This window comes from Anguilla anguilla, chromosome 12 (assembly GCF_013347855.1).
Source record: "Anguilla anguilla isolate fAngAng1 chromosome 12, fAngAng1.pri, whole genome shotgun sequence".
Lineage (NCBI taxonomy): Eukaryota > Metazoa > Chordata > Actinopteri > Anguilliformes > Anguillidae > Anguilla > Anguilla anguilla.
In genome coordinates, this window is record NC_049212.1 from 27,236,177 (window position 1) to 27,250,687 (window position 14,511).

Below are 14,511 nucleotides of genomic sequence, written 5' to 3' on the forward strand. Positions count from 1 at the left end.
CAGGCTTTCGTTTAACCTTGAAGTCTAAGTGATCTGGTTTTATAGCTATTTTGCGAGGGTTCAACATCTTTGTTATCCCATAGCAACGGCATTTAACAGTCATACGCTAGCTAGCTCGCTACTCGCTTCTTTTGCTAGCTAACTTTTCATATCTGGTTAACCTTGCATATAAGGCTAGCTAACTGTTTACTAGCACAATCTACTTTAAGTGCCCGTAAAGAACACATTTCATTTCTTTAAGCAGATATTATTTTATTTGTGCCAAGTGAAAATAATACATCGACATGGTGAATATATTTCATTAGAAAAAAATTAAACTAACTACAGTCTCGTTGACTTTACCGGCCATCTATAACGTCATATCATAGATAGCTAGGCTAGTAAAGTTATGACTTAAACTTAGACTGGTGTAACGTTAGTTAGCTAACATTAGCCGTTAACGAGCAATGTAGCTAAAATGTAACATATCATTAATTGACGTTTCTATTACGTGCAAGCAAAATTGGGGGAAAAGTTTCTCTCAGCTAGCTAATTTTCACATAACTAGTTTAATTGCTGTGTAACTGCTGATTTAACTCACCGGTTAAATCTAGCCAGCTATAGCTAGGCCAAGAGTAAAGTTAGCTGTTGTCAACTTGGCTTTATAGCTATCATAACTAGCTAACGTTACTCTAACCAACTTCAATCAGCTGATCCATTTCAGGGAAAAGTCAAACAGTTGACCATATAGTATTATTGTTTCAGCCTCCGAAAAAGAAAGGTCGTAAAAAGTCGGCAAAGGTGAAGACAGCACCTCAAGTGGCAGATGGCCAGCCCAAGGAACACATGTCAAAGGAGCAGGTAATGCTAGCTGGAAAGCTAATGTTAACTTAGTTTTCGATCTCTAACTAACTAGACTATACGGCTAACTGTATAGCAAAGTGAGGGAGCACGGTGCGTGGTTAGCTAACACTGGATGTCTAGCTTGGACAATGCTAGGCCTAATTGACCATTACGAATGGCAATTCCTCCTTCAATTAAACTACGCAAATGATGGCAAGTCTTCTAACGATATCATACCTCTTATTTCTATCATTGACCTTCATAAGGTTATACCAGTTTTGTTGCCCTTATCAGTTACGCTTGCCGTGATAGATCTTTAGTGAACCAGTTTTAGTCCGTTCCTGGCCTCTGTCTGTGTGCTCTAGCTGGAGGAGCACAATGCGCGCCTGCAGGAGCAGTTGGACAAAGAGCGGGAGGAGCGCAACTACTTTCAGTTGGAGAGGGACAAGATCCACACCTTCTGGGAGGTCACCAAGAGGCAACTGGAAGAGAAGAAGGCTGACCTGAGGAACAGGGACAGAGAGATGGAGGAATCAGAGGAGCGTCATCAATTGGAAATCAAGGTATAAAAGAGCTTACTGAATGCATTGAAGGATGCCCAAATTTTAATCAACAAAAGGAAACTGCTTCATGGTTATATAGTTACAAACTAATCTTTCTGCTCACATTCAAACATTTCAGCTGTACAATATGTGCACTGATGTTATTATGTTGGAAAGCGTGATGTTTTGTGTGTTTTTGCTTGGTGTCATTCAGGCTTATAAACAGAAAGTGAAGCACTTGCTGTACGAACACCAAGGTACTGTCACAGAGCAGAAAGCAAAAGTGGTTGTGACCACCAAACTGATGCAGAAAGACCATGCAGAGGTGGAGGATGAATTGCGTAAAGGCATGCGCTACCTTAAACTGGATATCAAACAGCGTGAACTGTCTAATGAAGATCTGCTGAAGAGCCTGAGTCTGGTGAGCGGGTGTGATCGGTTGGGGGAAGGGGAGTGTCATATCGTTCTTGGGGTTTCTTAAAGTCAATTTGTTCATTCTCACTTCTGTGCACAAAAAGTTTATTTTACTCATAATGCCAACAGAAACAAGATGAAGAAATTACCAAAATGAGACAAGATTTTGAAAATAAAGTTCAAGGTATGCCAGGACTGTCCCACGGGTAAATACATAGCTGTTACAGTTTAGTGCAGGGAGGGAGTGAAGATCCCCCCCCCCCAGGGTCCTGTTAATTTGGCTTTCAGCAGCTGGCCTTTTCAGACTTGGAGTACATTTAAAAAGATGTTGGATAGGAAGGTGTTCAAAAAACTTGCACACTTTCAACTTTTGAGAAACATTTTTTTCTAGACATTGAGAAGAAATGTGATGAGAAACTGCAGGCGTTACGACATGACCTGGACTTGAGGCGGAAAATGGAGATCCATGAAATTGAAGAAAGGAAGAACAGCCAGATAAATACGCTGATGAAGAATCATGAAAAGGCCTTCAGCAACATTAAGATTTACTACAATAAAACCACCTTCAACAACCTGGCACTCATCAACTCACTGAAAGTAAGAGCTGTACTAAACAACGTCTTTACTAACCGCTTTTAAATGGTACAATTCATTTTACATGACATCTCATTTGGGTATCTTACTATTAGGGCAGGGTAAATGTGTTCTTTATTACCTGTTCCCACCCTAGTCATGAAGTGTGGGTTGGACCCATCCACTCTATTGAAGTGTGAAAGTATGAAAGTGACTCTGATGAAGTTTGAAACTGTTGCCATGAGAAGCAGAGATGCTTTTATGCAGAGACCTCAGTATCACGCAGGACCCAAAATAATTTCATACAGGAACAGTTGGAGGAGAAGAAAAAGAAGGATGACAGGCTGGAGAAAAGAATGGCAGAAATCTTACAGCAAAACAAGACTCTGACTGAACCCCTGCAGAAAGCCAAGGAGGAGGTGATAGAGCTGCAGAGACAGATGGCAAATTACAAGAATGACAAGGCTTCACTGGCGGTGGGTGAAATAAAATAAAATGCCTTCTAAAATCTGTGCTCCAGCTTAAGATTTCATCCTAGAAAACCCAATCAAGTCCAACATTTCCATTTGACGTATCTGACTTAATTAGGAGACCACTGTTAACCAATCAGTATATTTATATTAATTAAAGAATACAAAAGCATACGGTTCTTGAAGTGCATTGTCTTCTTCAGTTTCTTATAATGTAATATAGCAAATACCTTTAGGCATAGGTTTAAGTTGTTATATTATCAAGACCCCCTCTCAGTGCCAGGATGTGTGCAATAATTGTCATATATATATATTACAGTGTAATAAGTGTGTAGTTATTTTAATTATATCTTCTGTCTGGCCAGACGGCGAAAGCACGTTTGAAGGCTGCAGAAAAAGAGATGAAACGCCTGAAGTGGGAACATGAAGTACTGGAGCAGAGATTTAGCAAAGTGAGAATTAATTTATATTCCCATCACATTATTGAACACGTGAAGCAGAGACCACTTTCCATGTGTCTTTTTATAAAAGATGGCACAAGGTACTCTTACTTTACTTGTGTCGTGAAAATACTGTCTAACACACACTGCTTTGTGAAATGGCTGTTCTGTGCATGACTTGTATTCAGCTCCAGTTGCTCACTACTTGGGTGATGTGGAGGATTCAAATTTGTGTGTGAAATGAAAGCAGGTCTCACTTTAAAATGTTGGAAATGACTATTAGGTTCAGGAGGAGAAGGATGAGCTGTACCAGAAGTTCACCAAGGCCATTCTGGAGGTGCAGCAGAAGAGCGGATTTAAGAACCTGCTCCTGGAGAAAAAGCTGAGCGCTCTGACAGAAACTCTGGAGAAGTAGGCACAACTTCACGACTTAACAAGATCCTCTCCAACCTCCACTGTCAACCACTTGGCACTCTACCTGGTGACCCACAAAGTGGAGGTACACCTGTTCTTTATTGGCTCTTTATGCTGTTATTCAAATTGTATCCGTCTTGCCCTCCTGCTGTATTTGGGTATAGCGCTGTACAGCCCCTGAGTGTCTTTAAGTTTGTGTGTAATTCTGCTATGGAGGCATGTAAGTGTTGTGCTATAAGTGTTTCTCATTCACAGGCTCATAATGACTTGCTCTGGACATATGAGACAAAGCTGAAGTCTTTGGGCATCCCTGTTGAGGACCTGGGGTTCAAGCCCCTGGAGAAAACTTCAGCTGGACTGGTGTCTGCCCCGATGTGACAAGCAAATGGACAACTTTTAATTAAAGTTTAATCATCTTGCTGTTTTTCACATAGAATGAAGAGCCTGCATTCAGACTAAAATCTTTCAGGCTGAGTTAGTAAAATAACCTTTTACTAATGTTAGAAAATGTGCTATTGTTCAAAACATTTTGGACACATCATGGAAGGGTAGTTCCAACGGTGAAGGGCTATCCGCCTAAAGCACGAGTGTCATTAGATTAGATTTATTATCTTCTGCAAAGATATTCTTGTGCTTTAGAGGATTGGTGGTTTTAATGCATAATTAGACAGTGACAACACATAAGCATTTCACATCCCATCAATAGACTACATAACTGTATGGAATGAAACAAGCCTGGCAAGGATACTACAAATTTAATTTGGGAAATCCAATAGTAGCCCTTTAATATTTGGTTTCTATAAAGAATGGAACATTGTTTGAAGTGAAAAATAAAAGCTGTATTGGAATAACTTTGCTCTGTTTCATCAACAGCTTTTTTATCAGGCTTGAAATCAGAGAGACTCAGGTGTGCGTTTACTTTAAATTATTGCAGTAACCCTGTTGGATACACAGAAATGTTATTGTGAAACCAGTTGCTAAAGAAGTGAAAGGGTCCTTTTCCTGGTGTGTGCCCTTTGCACTCTTGTGCACTGCAGCAGAGTGGTTCAGGGTGATTAATATCAGGTTAAAATTGAAGGATGTTTCCATATATTGACCCCCAACCTGGAGCCAAGGCTTCATTTATTACATTTACTGGATTTGTTTCCAAGTTTGGTACCAATAGCGTGGATAAATCTGAATATGTCATAACCTCATAATTGCAAAGTGGTCCTGGAAATAGTATTTTAAATTTAATTTGTTCTTCAGGGTTTGAATCAATATGCAGTAATCTGAAACTAGAGGGAAAATTTTGTTCATAAATTTCAGAGCAATTCATATAGCACTTTAAAAAACTGAGTTTTGTCATTGCAAGAGGCTGCATTTTCTGGCTTTCACACTGTAAATAGTTTTGCTTTATAAATGTTAATGGAATTACCAACACAATAGTTGCACCTGTTTTCAGTCTATGAGAAGTCCTGTGGAACAGTTTCAGTTTACAACTGTGTAGCATTGCAGATGGATAAAACAACAGGATCTGAGTCGTTCTGGAGAAAACAGGAGAATGCTGGAATAGTACGTACTGGATTATTTTCGTTTTTATCAAGCACAAATAGAGTGGAAGACCCAGGTTATGCTTTTATTTTGAAATGTTCCTCCTTTGCCATTCCCGGAAATTACACTCGTTTTAGGCTTTGTTTTTCTGGTCTTGTGACCAGAAGCCGCTAAATAGCAATAAGGAGACACCACAGTTTTAGGTGTTTAAAAAAATGAATGTGTAGTGTAACTAATTAAGAAACTAGCTGCATTTTGAAAATGTTATAGTTGCGAGTAACACACACAACTGCTGGAAACTTAGTGGACATTAACAAGGTAACAGTCAATGAACAGCGTGCTTTCTTGTCAGCCTGCTATCTAAATGTTCTGGATGCGCAATATTAGAAGCCTGGTTGGGAATTATGATAGCGAAACTATATTATTCAATTATGTCGTGGTTAACCTGAACTATATAGAGTTGTGTAGCTACTATGTATCTAATTCGCTATCTAATTGAAATTTCTGCTAGCCTAGGAGGCCGGTATTCTTGGTTATTTTGTAATGTTTTTTTGCGGAACTTCTTTTAGGGGAAAATATGAGCACATTCAGTGTGAGTAACAATAGTAGCCACGCTACCTGCACTTTGTTTAATCTCGATAATTACTTGCAGTCAGCTATGCGATTGATTCCGTTTTCGACAATAAAAGTCTGGCTAAAAACCTTTTCCTACATTCTACAGAAAAATGGCATCTTCATTTGTGACTGGCCGCAAATTTCGAGAGGGAGTACATGACTTGATGAAAAGGGATACTTCCTTTCCCCTGGATTTAAAAGAAGAATTGGAGGAGATTTTGGGAAAAGATGAACCTCCGGTCCTATCTTTCAGAACTGCAAGGACGTTACAAAACCATCTTCAAAACAACGGTACGAGGCCGAAATATAAAAACGATCTAATTTAAGATAAAAATGTAAACTCTATTGTAACTAAGTAAGCCTTGTGACAATTGAATTTCTGTTTTAGGGTACTCCGTCTACCTTCATCAGTTGTTGGAGGACAGTACGATATACCTGCCTCCGGTTGAAAAGCCCCCAAGAGTAAGTGTGTCGCTGTCTTTTGTGATTTTCTTGAAGTCTAGACTAACTGCAGCAGAATCGTAGTTGAGTTTTCCTGTTAAACTGGACATCTTGTCTGATTTTGTTCGCAATTCATTGCAGAATCCCCAGCTGGTAGCTCGTTTAGAGCGCATTAAAGCAAAACTGGCAAACGAGGAGTACATGAGGATAACCAGGAATGTGAACACTCAGGTAACTCTCTTGACTGGGAGGTTGCTGGCCCACACACTGCTCAAGGTCATTTAAAAAAAAACAATTTCAAATGAAATAATTCACTCAGATTTTTCAACTCCAATAGCATTGGAAAATGACCAACAGAGACGATTTGACTGTGAAAAATCATCATTTTCTCCCTTAACCGATGGATGAAACGGCTGCACTGTTTAAAGTCAGATGGAAATGTCAATTATATTTTTTGTTTCTCTCACCCAGGAAATTAATCGCCATGGTGCAATGGCTGACTTTGGAAGACAAGGTTTGGTTCTTTCCTTCATTTTTTATGAGCAGTGTTGGGGAGTAGTTTAACTATGTGTTGTTGTTTAACTACTAGTTTTATTAAATTTTGCAGCAGTTTTCTGGTAGTTCAACTACATTCAAGTTTGTGTAGTGGTTGTAGTAAATTACCTGTTTGGTAGTTTGAGGTGTAGGATCTACCAAGTACTTCTGGCCCTAAAATGTTTTTTTCTAAAAACCTGATCAAATATTGCCTCCTCTCTCTTTTCCCTCTAATCTCGATTGGTGAGAGGCACTCTGCTCCACTATAGTTGCCAACTGACAGTTGGCACACATTGATAGTTCTCCCCACAGAGCTGTATAGGGGTTCTCCCCATGTGCAAAAGAAGGCTTTTCTCACACACACATCATGTCTGGGGAACACGATGATGGTAATTTTTAAAATATTTTTTTATGGTTATTTTTTTAAGTAGTTTGAACTACATTTTTTAGTAATTGTGATTTCAGTAACTACATTTCTGTTTAGGGTAACTTGACTGTAGTTTAAATACTTTCGGTGTGAATTAACTGGTAGTTAGTACAACTACACATTCAGAGTAATTTCCCCAACATTGTTTCTGAGTCTTGTATTTTGTGTATTTGAAAATAAAATTATTTGGTTTTGATATTATGTACATCTCTCCTGATCTTTTAGTACGCTCAGTCAAAGCCATAGTTGTCACGGTCTTCAATTTCCTCGTGACAGTTGTGGCAACATTTGCTTGCTCCTACATGGGCAGTCAGTATGTCTTCACTGAGACGGCAGCGGTAAGAATACGCCGGTACAGCCAGAACCACCTTCCACTCCACACACCTGTACATGCAGAACCACCTTCCACTCCACACACCTGTACATGCAGAACCACCTTCCACTCCACACACCTGTACATGTAGAACCACCTTCCACTCTACACACCTGTACATGCAGAACCACCTTCCTCTCCACACACCTGTACATGCAGAACCACCTTCCTCTCCACACACATGTACATGCAGAACCCTGTTACTGTGCGCACACCTGTATGTAGAGAACCCATCACTCTCCACACACCTGTGCAAGCAAAAACCCATTACTGTGCAATCACCTTTGCTGGACACGTACAGAACCCGTAGAGACTTGACTATATAAGTGACACTAGTGTTCTGACAGTTATAACATGTATTGCACTGTAATAATGTATATGTGGCTAACCCATGGGTTAAGATTTGTACTCCAGGCTGCTTTGGCACTGTCTAGCTGCCAATATTCCACTGACTAGTTCCTCCCTGAGCCTGTCAGTTACCCAGATTAAGATACAGGTTACTCATGGAATGTGGTACTGTACAGCAGTGTCCTGAGTTTCTGTGTGTGTGCGTTCATGTGTTACAGAGAGTGATTTCTGCAGTGATCGCAGCCTCTGTAGTGGGACTTGCAGAGCTGTACGTTCTGGTCAGAACCATGGAGGGGGAGTTGGGGGAGCCGTAGCAACTGTAATCTGCACAGACCACTGCCAGGCTTATCATAGGGACACCAACCCCAATTCAGACCCATCACGCAGGAAACCAACCCAAATTCAGACCCATCACGCAGGAAACCAACCCCAATTCAGACCCATCACGCAGGAAACCAACCCCAATTCAGACCCATCACGCAGGAAACCAACCCCAATTCAGACCCATCACGCAGGAAACCAACCCCAATTCAGACCCATCACACAGGAAACCAACCCCAATTTAGACACGGCAGAAGTCCACCCTCAAATCGATGTGCAGCAAAACACTGGATTCTTTAAAGTGATATCTTCAAATGTTTGTTTCTGTTAAAAGTTTAGATGTGTAAGACGTGTTTTTAGGAGTATGTGTAACATGTGCTTATCAGACCTTGGTCAAATACGTACTTGTTTTGGATTCAACTACTTTTCTGTGCTCTGTTGATCTTGCCTGGTGCAACTGAGCCTGCCAATAGGACCAAAAGGTGGGGTTTGCACTTTTTGAGAGTATGTCATAGGTTCCAATACACCAGACAGGCTCAGTACTGTGTAGAAAAGTATTTGAAGCCAAAACTAATTTTTGTTTGACCCAGGTCTGGTGGTTATGGCTGGAAAGGCCACTGTTAAATTAATCCTTCTTTCATTATTTAAGATGTGAAATATTCCACGTGTTCATCTTTTGTCTTTACTCCCATTCAGTGCTGTGTGCCCTGTCATCAGCTCCAGTCTAATTACTCAAGTCTGTTTATCAGTGTGGGAGAGTGAATGAGTTTCAATGTTTTTGTTTGACATTCCTCTCTTTGGCATTCTCATTATTGACTATGGCAGGGGTCATATTTTATTAATATTTTGATGCAGATATTTGCTACATTGTATTGTCAGGAAGAATGATGTTTGTTTTTACATTTTAAAATAAAGATGCGATTCTGTTTGGCATTACAATTCAATATGAAGATCACTAGATTACATATGACTGTATGAGTTTGACAGTATGGTGCAGTGGTTACAGAGCTGGACTGGTTACTTGGGTCTAGCAGTTTCAGTTTCTTGATGTAGCAGTGCTGTTGCACCTTTGAGTACGGTACTTTACCCTGGACATTTTCTGTAATTATCCAGCTGTATAAAATGAGAATCCATGCAGAAATGTCAGCTGTACAAGTCAAGATGTCCTTGATAATGTGGTTTTCCAAGTAAATAAACAATGTATTTTGTATTATAGTTTGCCATGTAAAATTCTTTCTTTGCATGGCTGGCTTTTGGGGTTAAAAGGCACCCCCCCCCCTCCAAAACATCTCCTGTTCACACGTCCAAAACCATCCCATGCACTGGGCAGGAGACCTGACGTGGTAAAAAGGACCCTTTAAAACCTCATACACAACACAACTTTTCTCAATGTCAGAATTATTTTATTCGCACATCACAAATGAAAGCCTTCTAGAATAGAACAGTGCAAATATAGTAAACCATATGTCCACCCAAGTATAATTATTTCATCATCAGAACTTTAACATACAGCTACAAACAAAGCAATCTGCACTTGTATTCAACTCAAATTACCTGACAAACTAGGTGTGAAAAGGCCCTTATACCCTACCTTGCCCTTGCCAACCTTTCAGACACGATGAGCAGACAGCTTGCAAAAAAAATGCAGCCCTTTCAATCATGCACAAATCAGAACATATTAACTGTATAGAAGTGAGCAGTGAACAGAAATAAGACAAAACAAAACCCAGAAAATTTTAAATCGTAGCCTGACAAAAAGACTTCAACATTTATTATTTTATCGTACACTCAAATGTAATCGTTTTCTTAACTGATCATGTCCTGCCACGTAAGAACAAGTAGAACATGTGTCAGGAATCAAGCACTGTTGACAAGGAAACACTCAAAATTGACTTCTTAAATAAAATACATTCTACATCACCATCACACCCTCATTCCATGGCTTTAGAAAGGCACTTATTTTGCTGATTGCACCATCTAGAAATTCCTCCACTACAATAGTGTCCCGAGGGTTTCCAGGCCCCTCTGTCCTCTGCTGGACTCTCCACGTTAACTGTTACTGTAACCCGAAGAACAGGCTGATACAGGAGGCCAGGGAAAAGACGCTCTTCTCCAGACATGGTGTCTCAGTACGGCTTCCTCTGCACAGGGGAGACCACGAATACACACACACACACACACACACACACAGTGAGTTCAGACCACAGTTTTTCCATGATTTTGTCCCACAGCTTGAAACCATGAATACATTTTTAAATAGGAATTGATAGATAGTGACAAAACAATAATCAAACAAGGTGCCTTAACTGCATACAGATTCACACCCTTTGGCATGGAAATTCTGAAGTAGTTCAAGTGAAAATAATTAGAATCAAAATCAGAAAATTAGTTCAATTGCCTCTGTGCAGCAGTTCCAATGTTGCATGACTTGAAAAATACATGAAATGTCCCCATTTCTGTAAGGTCCCTAAGTCATGTGTGAAATTCAGATATTTAACCATAAAAACTAGCTAAGGAGCTTCCAAAACAACTCCAGGAAGGAACAGGCCAGGAGAAGTGTGTCAAAAAAGAGCTGTTACTGAATATCTCTATGATCGTGGTTAAGCTGGTCATTAGGAAGCGAGTAGATGTATTGTACCACCTGGACTTCGCCGACATCAGGCTGTCCCTCAAACCTCAGCCAATGAGCAAGGATGAAACTGTTACAGTCGTTCTGAATTTAGTGCATGCCATAGGAAAACCAATCTGACGATAACAAACAGTGACAGCAACATTTTCATGGATGATAAATAAATTAAGCTAATTTTACGTACCTTCTTTGCCTCTTGTTTTGCTGTATGGGAGAAATTAAAAATACTGTTCTCAGCAACAAACAATTAACAACAGAGCATATGTGCCTGCTACAGTGAGACACCATGAGTCATTTAATTTGTTTATATTTATTCATTAGCCAGACACCTTTCCAGAAGCACTTGCAAAGATCTAAAGAATACATTATACATTGCATACATCTCATGATAACCTGCAACACAGTAAATAATGGTGTTCAAATATACAAAGAATAGCTATAGATTGTAAATGCCTGCAGAACAGATGCAAGCAACAAGCCACACATATTGATCTGCAGGCTTATAATATAATAATAACCTAAAATGCCATTTTAATTTTTCATCAGTTTGTCAGAATGACATGAAATGTAGTACAGACATCCTTTTCCTTTTAATGGTCCTATAAAAGAATTTTAGATTAACTTGCCCGTATGGAGGTAGTGAAGCATCCACAGCAGAAAGGCCAGCATAACTGCTGCAAACCCAATGCCCACAACTCCCAACAGCACTGAGCCCCAGTCAGCAGTCTCTGAAACAACAACATCGGTTTGATTTTATGACATCAGATGCAGTGGGGTTTTATATGAAACACTGTCCTATGTAGAAGTGCTCCATTTTAAGCAGATGAGCATGCAAGAAAAGGTAAATACCTTCAAAACTGATTTTTAAATTAAAAGAATTATGTCTGTGTAACTACGTGTGTGTGCTTGTGAGTGGGAATCACCTGTGACATCACGGTGAGGGTGCTCTGTGTGTGTGTGTGTGTGTGGGGGGCGGGGGGGCGGAGGGATTCACCTGTGACAGTCAGGGTGAAGCTCTTGCGGATGGGCACACGTAAGGAGCGGTGCGACACTCTGCAGGTGTAGGTGCACCCTGAGTCCATGGGGGTGGGGTGCAGCAGGAAGAAGGTGGAGAGAGAGTAGGTGCCATCATTGTGGTGCCGATGGCTGGAGAAAAGCACGTTTTTCAGCACCTCCGGCAGGCGGCTCCCGCCCCTCTGCTCCTTCAGCCACTCCAGCTGCACGTCCAGGGGGTAGTACCCCTGCGCCTCACACACCACCTTCTGCTCCTGCCCCTCCTGAAGCATCAGGGACGCCCCCACGTTCAGAGACACCTGCGGACTCTCTGCAGCCAAACACAAAGACAGACGGACAGACACAGGCGCTGTCAGGAACAGAACAGTAGCAGCCAAATATAAGTGCCTGTACCTCTCATAACAAACTGTGGCTCCATTCGTCTTCTCTGTCTCTCCCGCCATTACATACTGTATGTGCCCCCACCCATACAGCAGCCTCACCCACGATTTGCAGGACCACGTCGTGCGTTGCGTAAAGCGGGGGCACGTAGACCGAGCAGGTGTACGTTCCCTCGCTGGCCAGAGAGACGGCGGGAAGTCGCAGAGAACCGTCGCCCTTGGCGATGGCGCTAAGAGAGACGCCGCTTCCCTCGCTCTGGCCCGACTTGCTGCTGTAGTGGAAGAGTTTGGACCGCTCCCCCCTGCGCCGCAGAGTCCACTCCAGCACCAGCTCCGGCCGCGCGTGATCCACTACAAACTGGCAGTGCAGAATCTGCTCCCTCAACAGACCCACTTCTACTGAGGGGGTCTGGGTGAGAACCAGCATCCCCACTGCAGGGTGGGGGAGGGAGACAAGGCATGAAGGAGAGAATGCACAGTAAAACAATGATTCAGTAAATTAATGATGGTAGAGTTCAGTCATCTTTGTGTATGGACTAGTGTTTCAGTCTTTGATTGACTTCCTGTGTGTCTGTTCCTATTAGCAGTACCTGTAGTGACTAAAGAGTCTTTGTCCCCGATGGGATGCATCTTTGTGTGGTCCTCCTGGGCGTTGGTAGGCGTGGGAGGGGTGTGTCTTAAAAAGGTGGTGAGGACGAAGTGACCCCCACTGTGGTGCAGGGTGCATGTGAACCAGATGTCCTGTTCTTGTGCCCCACGACCTGGCCAGAGCACCTGGATCCCACCTGTGCTGTACCTGCGAATCTCACACTGCAGCGGTTCCACTCCCAGATCAACATACCTCCTGATGTCCAGCTTTTTCCCAGTGCCTGGAGGAGACAGTGACATAAAACACTGTTTCTCCCATCAAAGCTGCAGTGTGCCCACGTCTGAATGGCACCAGTTGTGTACTCACCTGAGACAAAGAAGGTGATAGAGTCTGGATTCATAGCGTGGTCTCCCGGCTGTCCAAACTGCAGCACTGCATTTCTATGACGGTACTGAGTTTCCATGTGTCCATTCACATCCATCTGGACTTGCTCCTCCACCAGCTCACAGGGAAGCCAGCTCACCTCCTGCAGAAGCACTGCACAGGACACCACACAATACAAATGACAATCAGTGCAGCAGGTCCACTAGTTTAGAAAAATGGAGTGCTAGTCAAAGCAGCTCTTGTGTTACTGCATATATGTTTAGTAGACCAGTGCTTTCTTTATTGTTATATAATTAGATAATTCAAAGCAGAGCTCGAGAGAAGTATTTCATTTGTGGGCAAAATTCCTGCTGTAAACAAAATTCTGTTATGATACATACATAAAGTTGGTTATTACGTTTAGTAACTTCTACATTTAACTTTAGGTGCCTTGTCATCTGACTATGACCATACTATACTTCCGGGTATCGGTGCAACAACTAGGCTTAAACATCATCTAAATATGTAGAAATTTTGTTCAGAATACTCGTTTGCAAGACGACGTTTTCAACATAAGGCACCTGCATTAGCTAGAAAGACCGACGATTACATCGGGTCATGCTCCCTGTGACAGAAATTAACTATGCAACTCGCTAACCTTTTAAAGCAGAAAATATTTTTGGAGGAAGCAGATGAGATACCAACCTGAATAAATAAATGTACTGAGAAGAACTATAAAGCTCAACATCATGTTGCTTCAGGACCGTCCTCATATAGCTAAATCATATCACTCCAACCGCCATTTCAGGCAGATAGCTAGCTAGTGCTTTCACTTTCATTTCTGAAGTAACTTGACGCTGTTGGATCATTTAGTTTTTTTAAGCTAAATTAGTTTCGAAAGATCCATGACACGCTTTCTGATTGGTCCAAAATCATAACCAGGATTAGCTGTGATCGCACAAGTCAAACATACTGTCTGTGTTATGCTAAGTAGCTGGTTATTTAATCTGTTTGTGGTACATTCATTTGAACAAAAATGTTAGCTTAACTAATGCCATGTACAAGTTTATTTCTATGTTTTTCTATCTATCTAACAGATAGTCCAAGTATAAAGCTGAACCAACGTTAACTTAGCAATAAACTGTTAGCTAAATGGTGAAATGTTATAACTATACTATATTCTCTAAATATGAGCCGACACGTATTCAATAACTGCACCATAACCTCTAAATACCAGTGCACATTATATTCCACTATCCCCACTAAGGG

At 41.4% G+C, this 14,511-nt stretch overlaps 3 protein-coding genes across 3 annotated transcripts; 2 read left to right on the forward strand and 1 right to left on the reverse strand.

Annotated features, from left to right (window-relative positions):
- Positions 1-14: 14 nt before the first annotated feature.
- LOC118209590 (dynein regulatory complex subunit 4-like) lies at positions 15-4,066 on the forward strand. Its single transcript, XM_035385039.1, has 10 exons — positions 15-287; positions 745-840; positions 1,188-1,385; positions 1,579-1,785; positions 1,908-1,962; positions 2,170-2,375; positions 2,660-2,827; positions 3,187-3,273; positions 3,545-3,760; positions 3,931-4,066. Exons 1-9 carry the CDS (start codon positions 285-287, stop codon positions 3,674-3,676), a joined length of 1,152 nt encoding a protein of 383 aa, XP_035240930.1. The 5' UTR covers positions 15-284; the 3' UTR covers positions 3,677-3,760; positions 3,931-4,066.
- A 1,272-nt stretch (positions 4,067-5,338) lies between these two features.
- Positions 5,339-9,482, forward strand: tmem199 (transmembrane protein 199). Its single transcript, XM_035383691.1, has 7 exons — positions 5,339-5,526; positions 5,930-6,114; positions 6,212-6,285; positions 6,406-6,495; positions 6,736-6,778; positions 7,451-7,563; positions 8,165-9,482. Exons 2-7 carry the CDS (start codon positions 5,934-5,936, stop codon positions 8,258-8,260), a joined length of 597 nt encoding a protein of 198 aa, XP_035239582.1. The 5' UTR covers positions 5,339-5,526; positions 5,930-5,933; the 3' UTR covers positions 8,261-9,482.
- A 166-nt stretch (positions 9,483-9,648) lies between these two features.
- On the reverse strand, positions 9,649-14,485 carry LOC118209658 (tapasin-related protein-like). Its single transcript, XM_035385204.1, has 8 exons — positions 13,948-14,485; positions 13,246-13,416; positions 12,881-13,159; positions 12,393-12,722; positions 11,891-12,220; positions 11,523-11,624; positions 11,081-11,100; positions 9,649-10,408 (listed from the first exon to the last, which is right to left on the reverse strand). Exons 1-8 carry the CDS (start codon positions 13,991-13,993, stop codon positions 10,394-10,396), a joined length of 1,293 nt encoding a protein of 430 aa, XP_035241095.1. The 5' UTR covers positions 13,994-14,485; the 3' UTR covers positions 9,649-10,393.
- Between the last annotated feature and the right edge of the window lie 26 nt (positions 14,486-14,511).

Excerpts from the sequence above, each read along its gene's own strand:
- LOC118209658 (XM_035385204.1), bottom strand. The coding sequence starts at position 13,993 with ATGATGTTGAGCTTTATAGTTCTTCTCAGTACATTTATTTATTCAG. Across the intron at positions 13,160-13,245 it reads TATCACCTTCTTTGTCTCAG|GCACTGGGAAAAAGCTGGAC; the intron begins GTGAGTACACAA and ends TGTCTCCTCCAG. Across the intron at positions 11,101-11,522 it reads GCTTCACTACCTCCATACGG|CAAAACAAGAGGCAAAGAAG; the intron begins GCAAGTTAATCT and ends TCTCCCATACAG.
- LOC118209590 (XM_035385039.1), top strand. Across the intron at positions 841-1,187 it reads AACACATGTCAAAGGAGCAG|CTGGAGGAGCACAATGCGCG; the intron begins GTAATGCTAGCT and ends TGTGTGCTCTAG. Across the intron at positions 1,963-2,169 it reads TTTTGAAAATAAAGTTCAAG|ACATTGAGAAGAAATGTGAT; the intron begins GTATGCCAGGAC and ends ATTTTTTTCTAG.
- tmem199 (XM_035383691.1), top strand. The coding sequence starts at position 5,934 with ATGGCATCTTCATTTGTGACTGGCCGCAAATTTCGAGAGGGAGTACAT. Across the intron at positions 6,286-6,405 it reads CGGTTGAAAAGCCCCCAAGA|AATCCCCAGCTGGTAGCTCG; the intron begins GTAAGTGTGTCG and ends AATTCATTGCAG. Across the intron at positions 7,564-8,164 it reads TCTTCACTGAGACGGCAGCG|AGAGTGATTTCTGCAGTGAT; the intron begins GTAAGAATACGC and ends CATGTGTTACAG.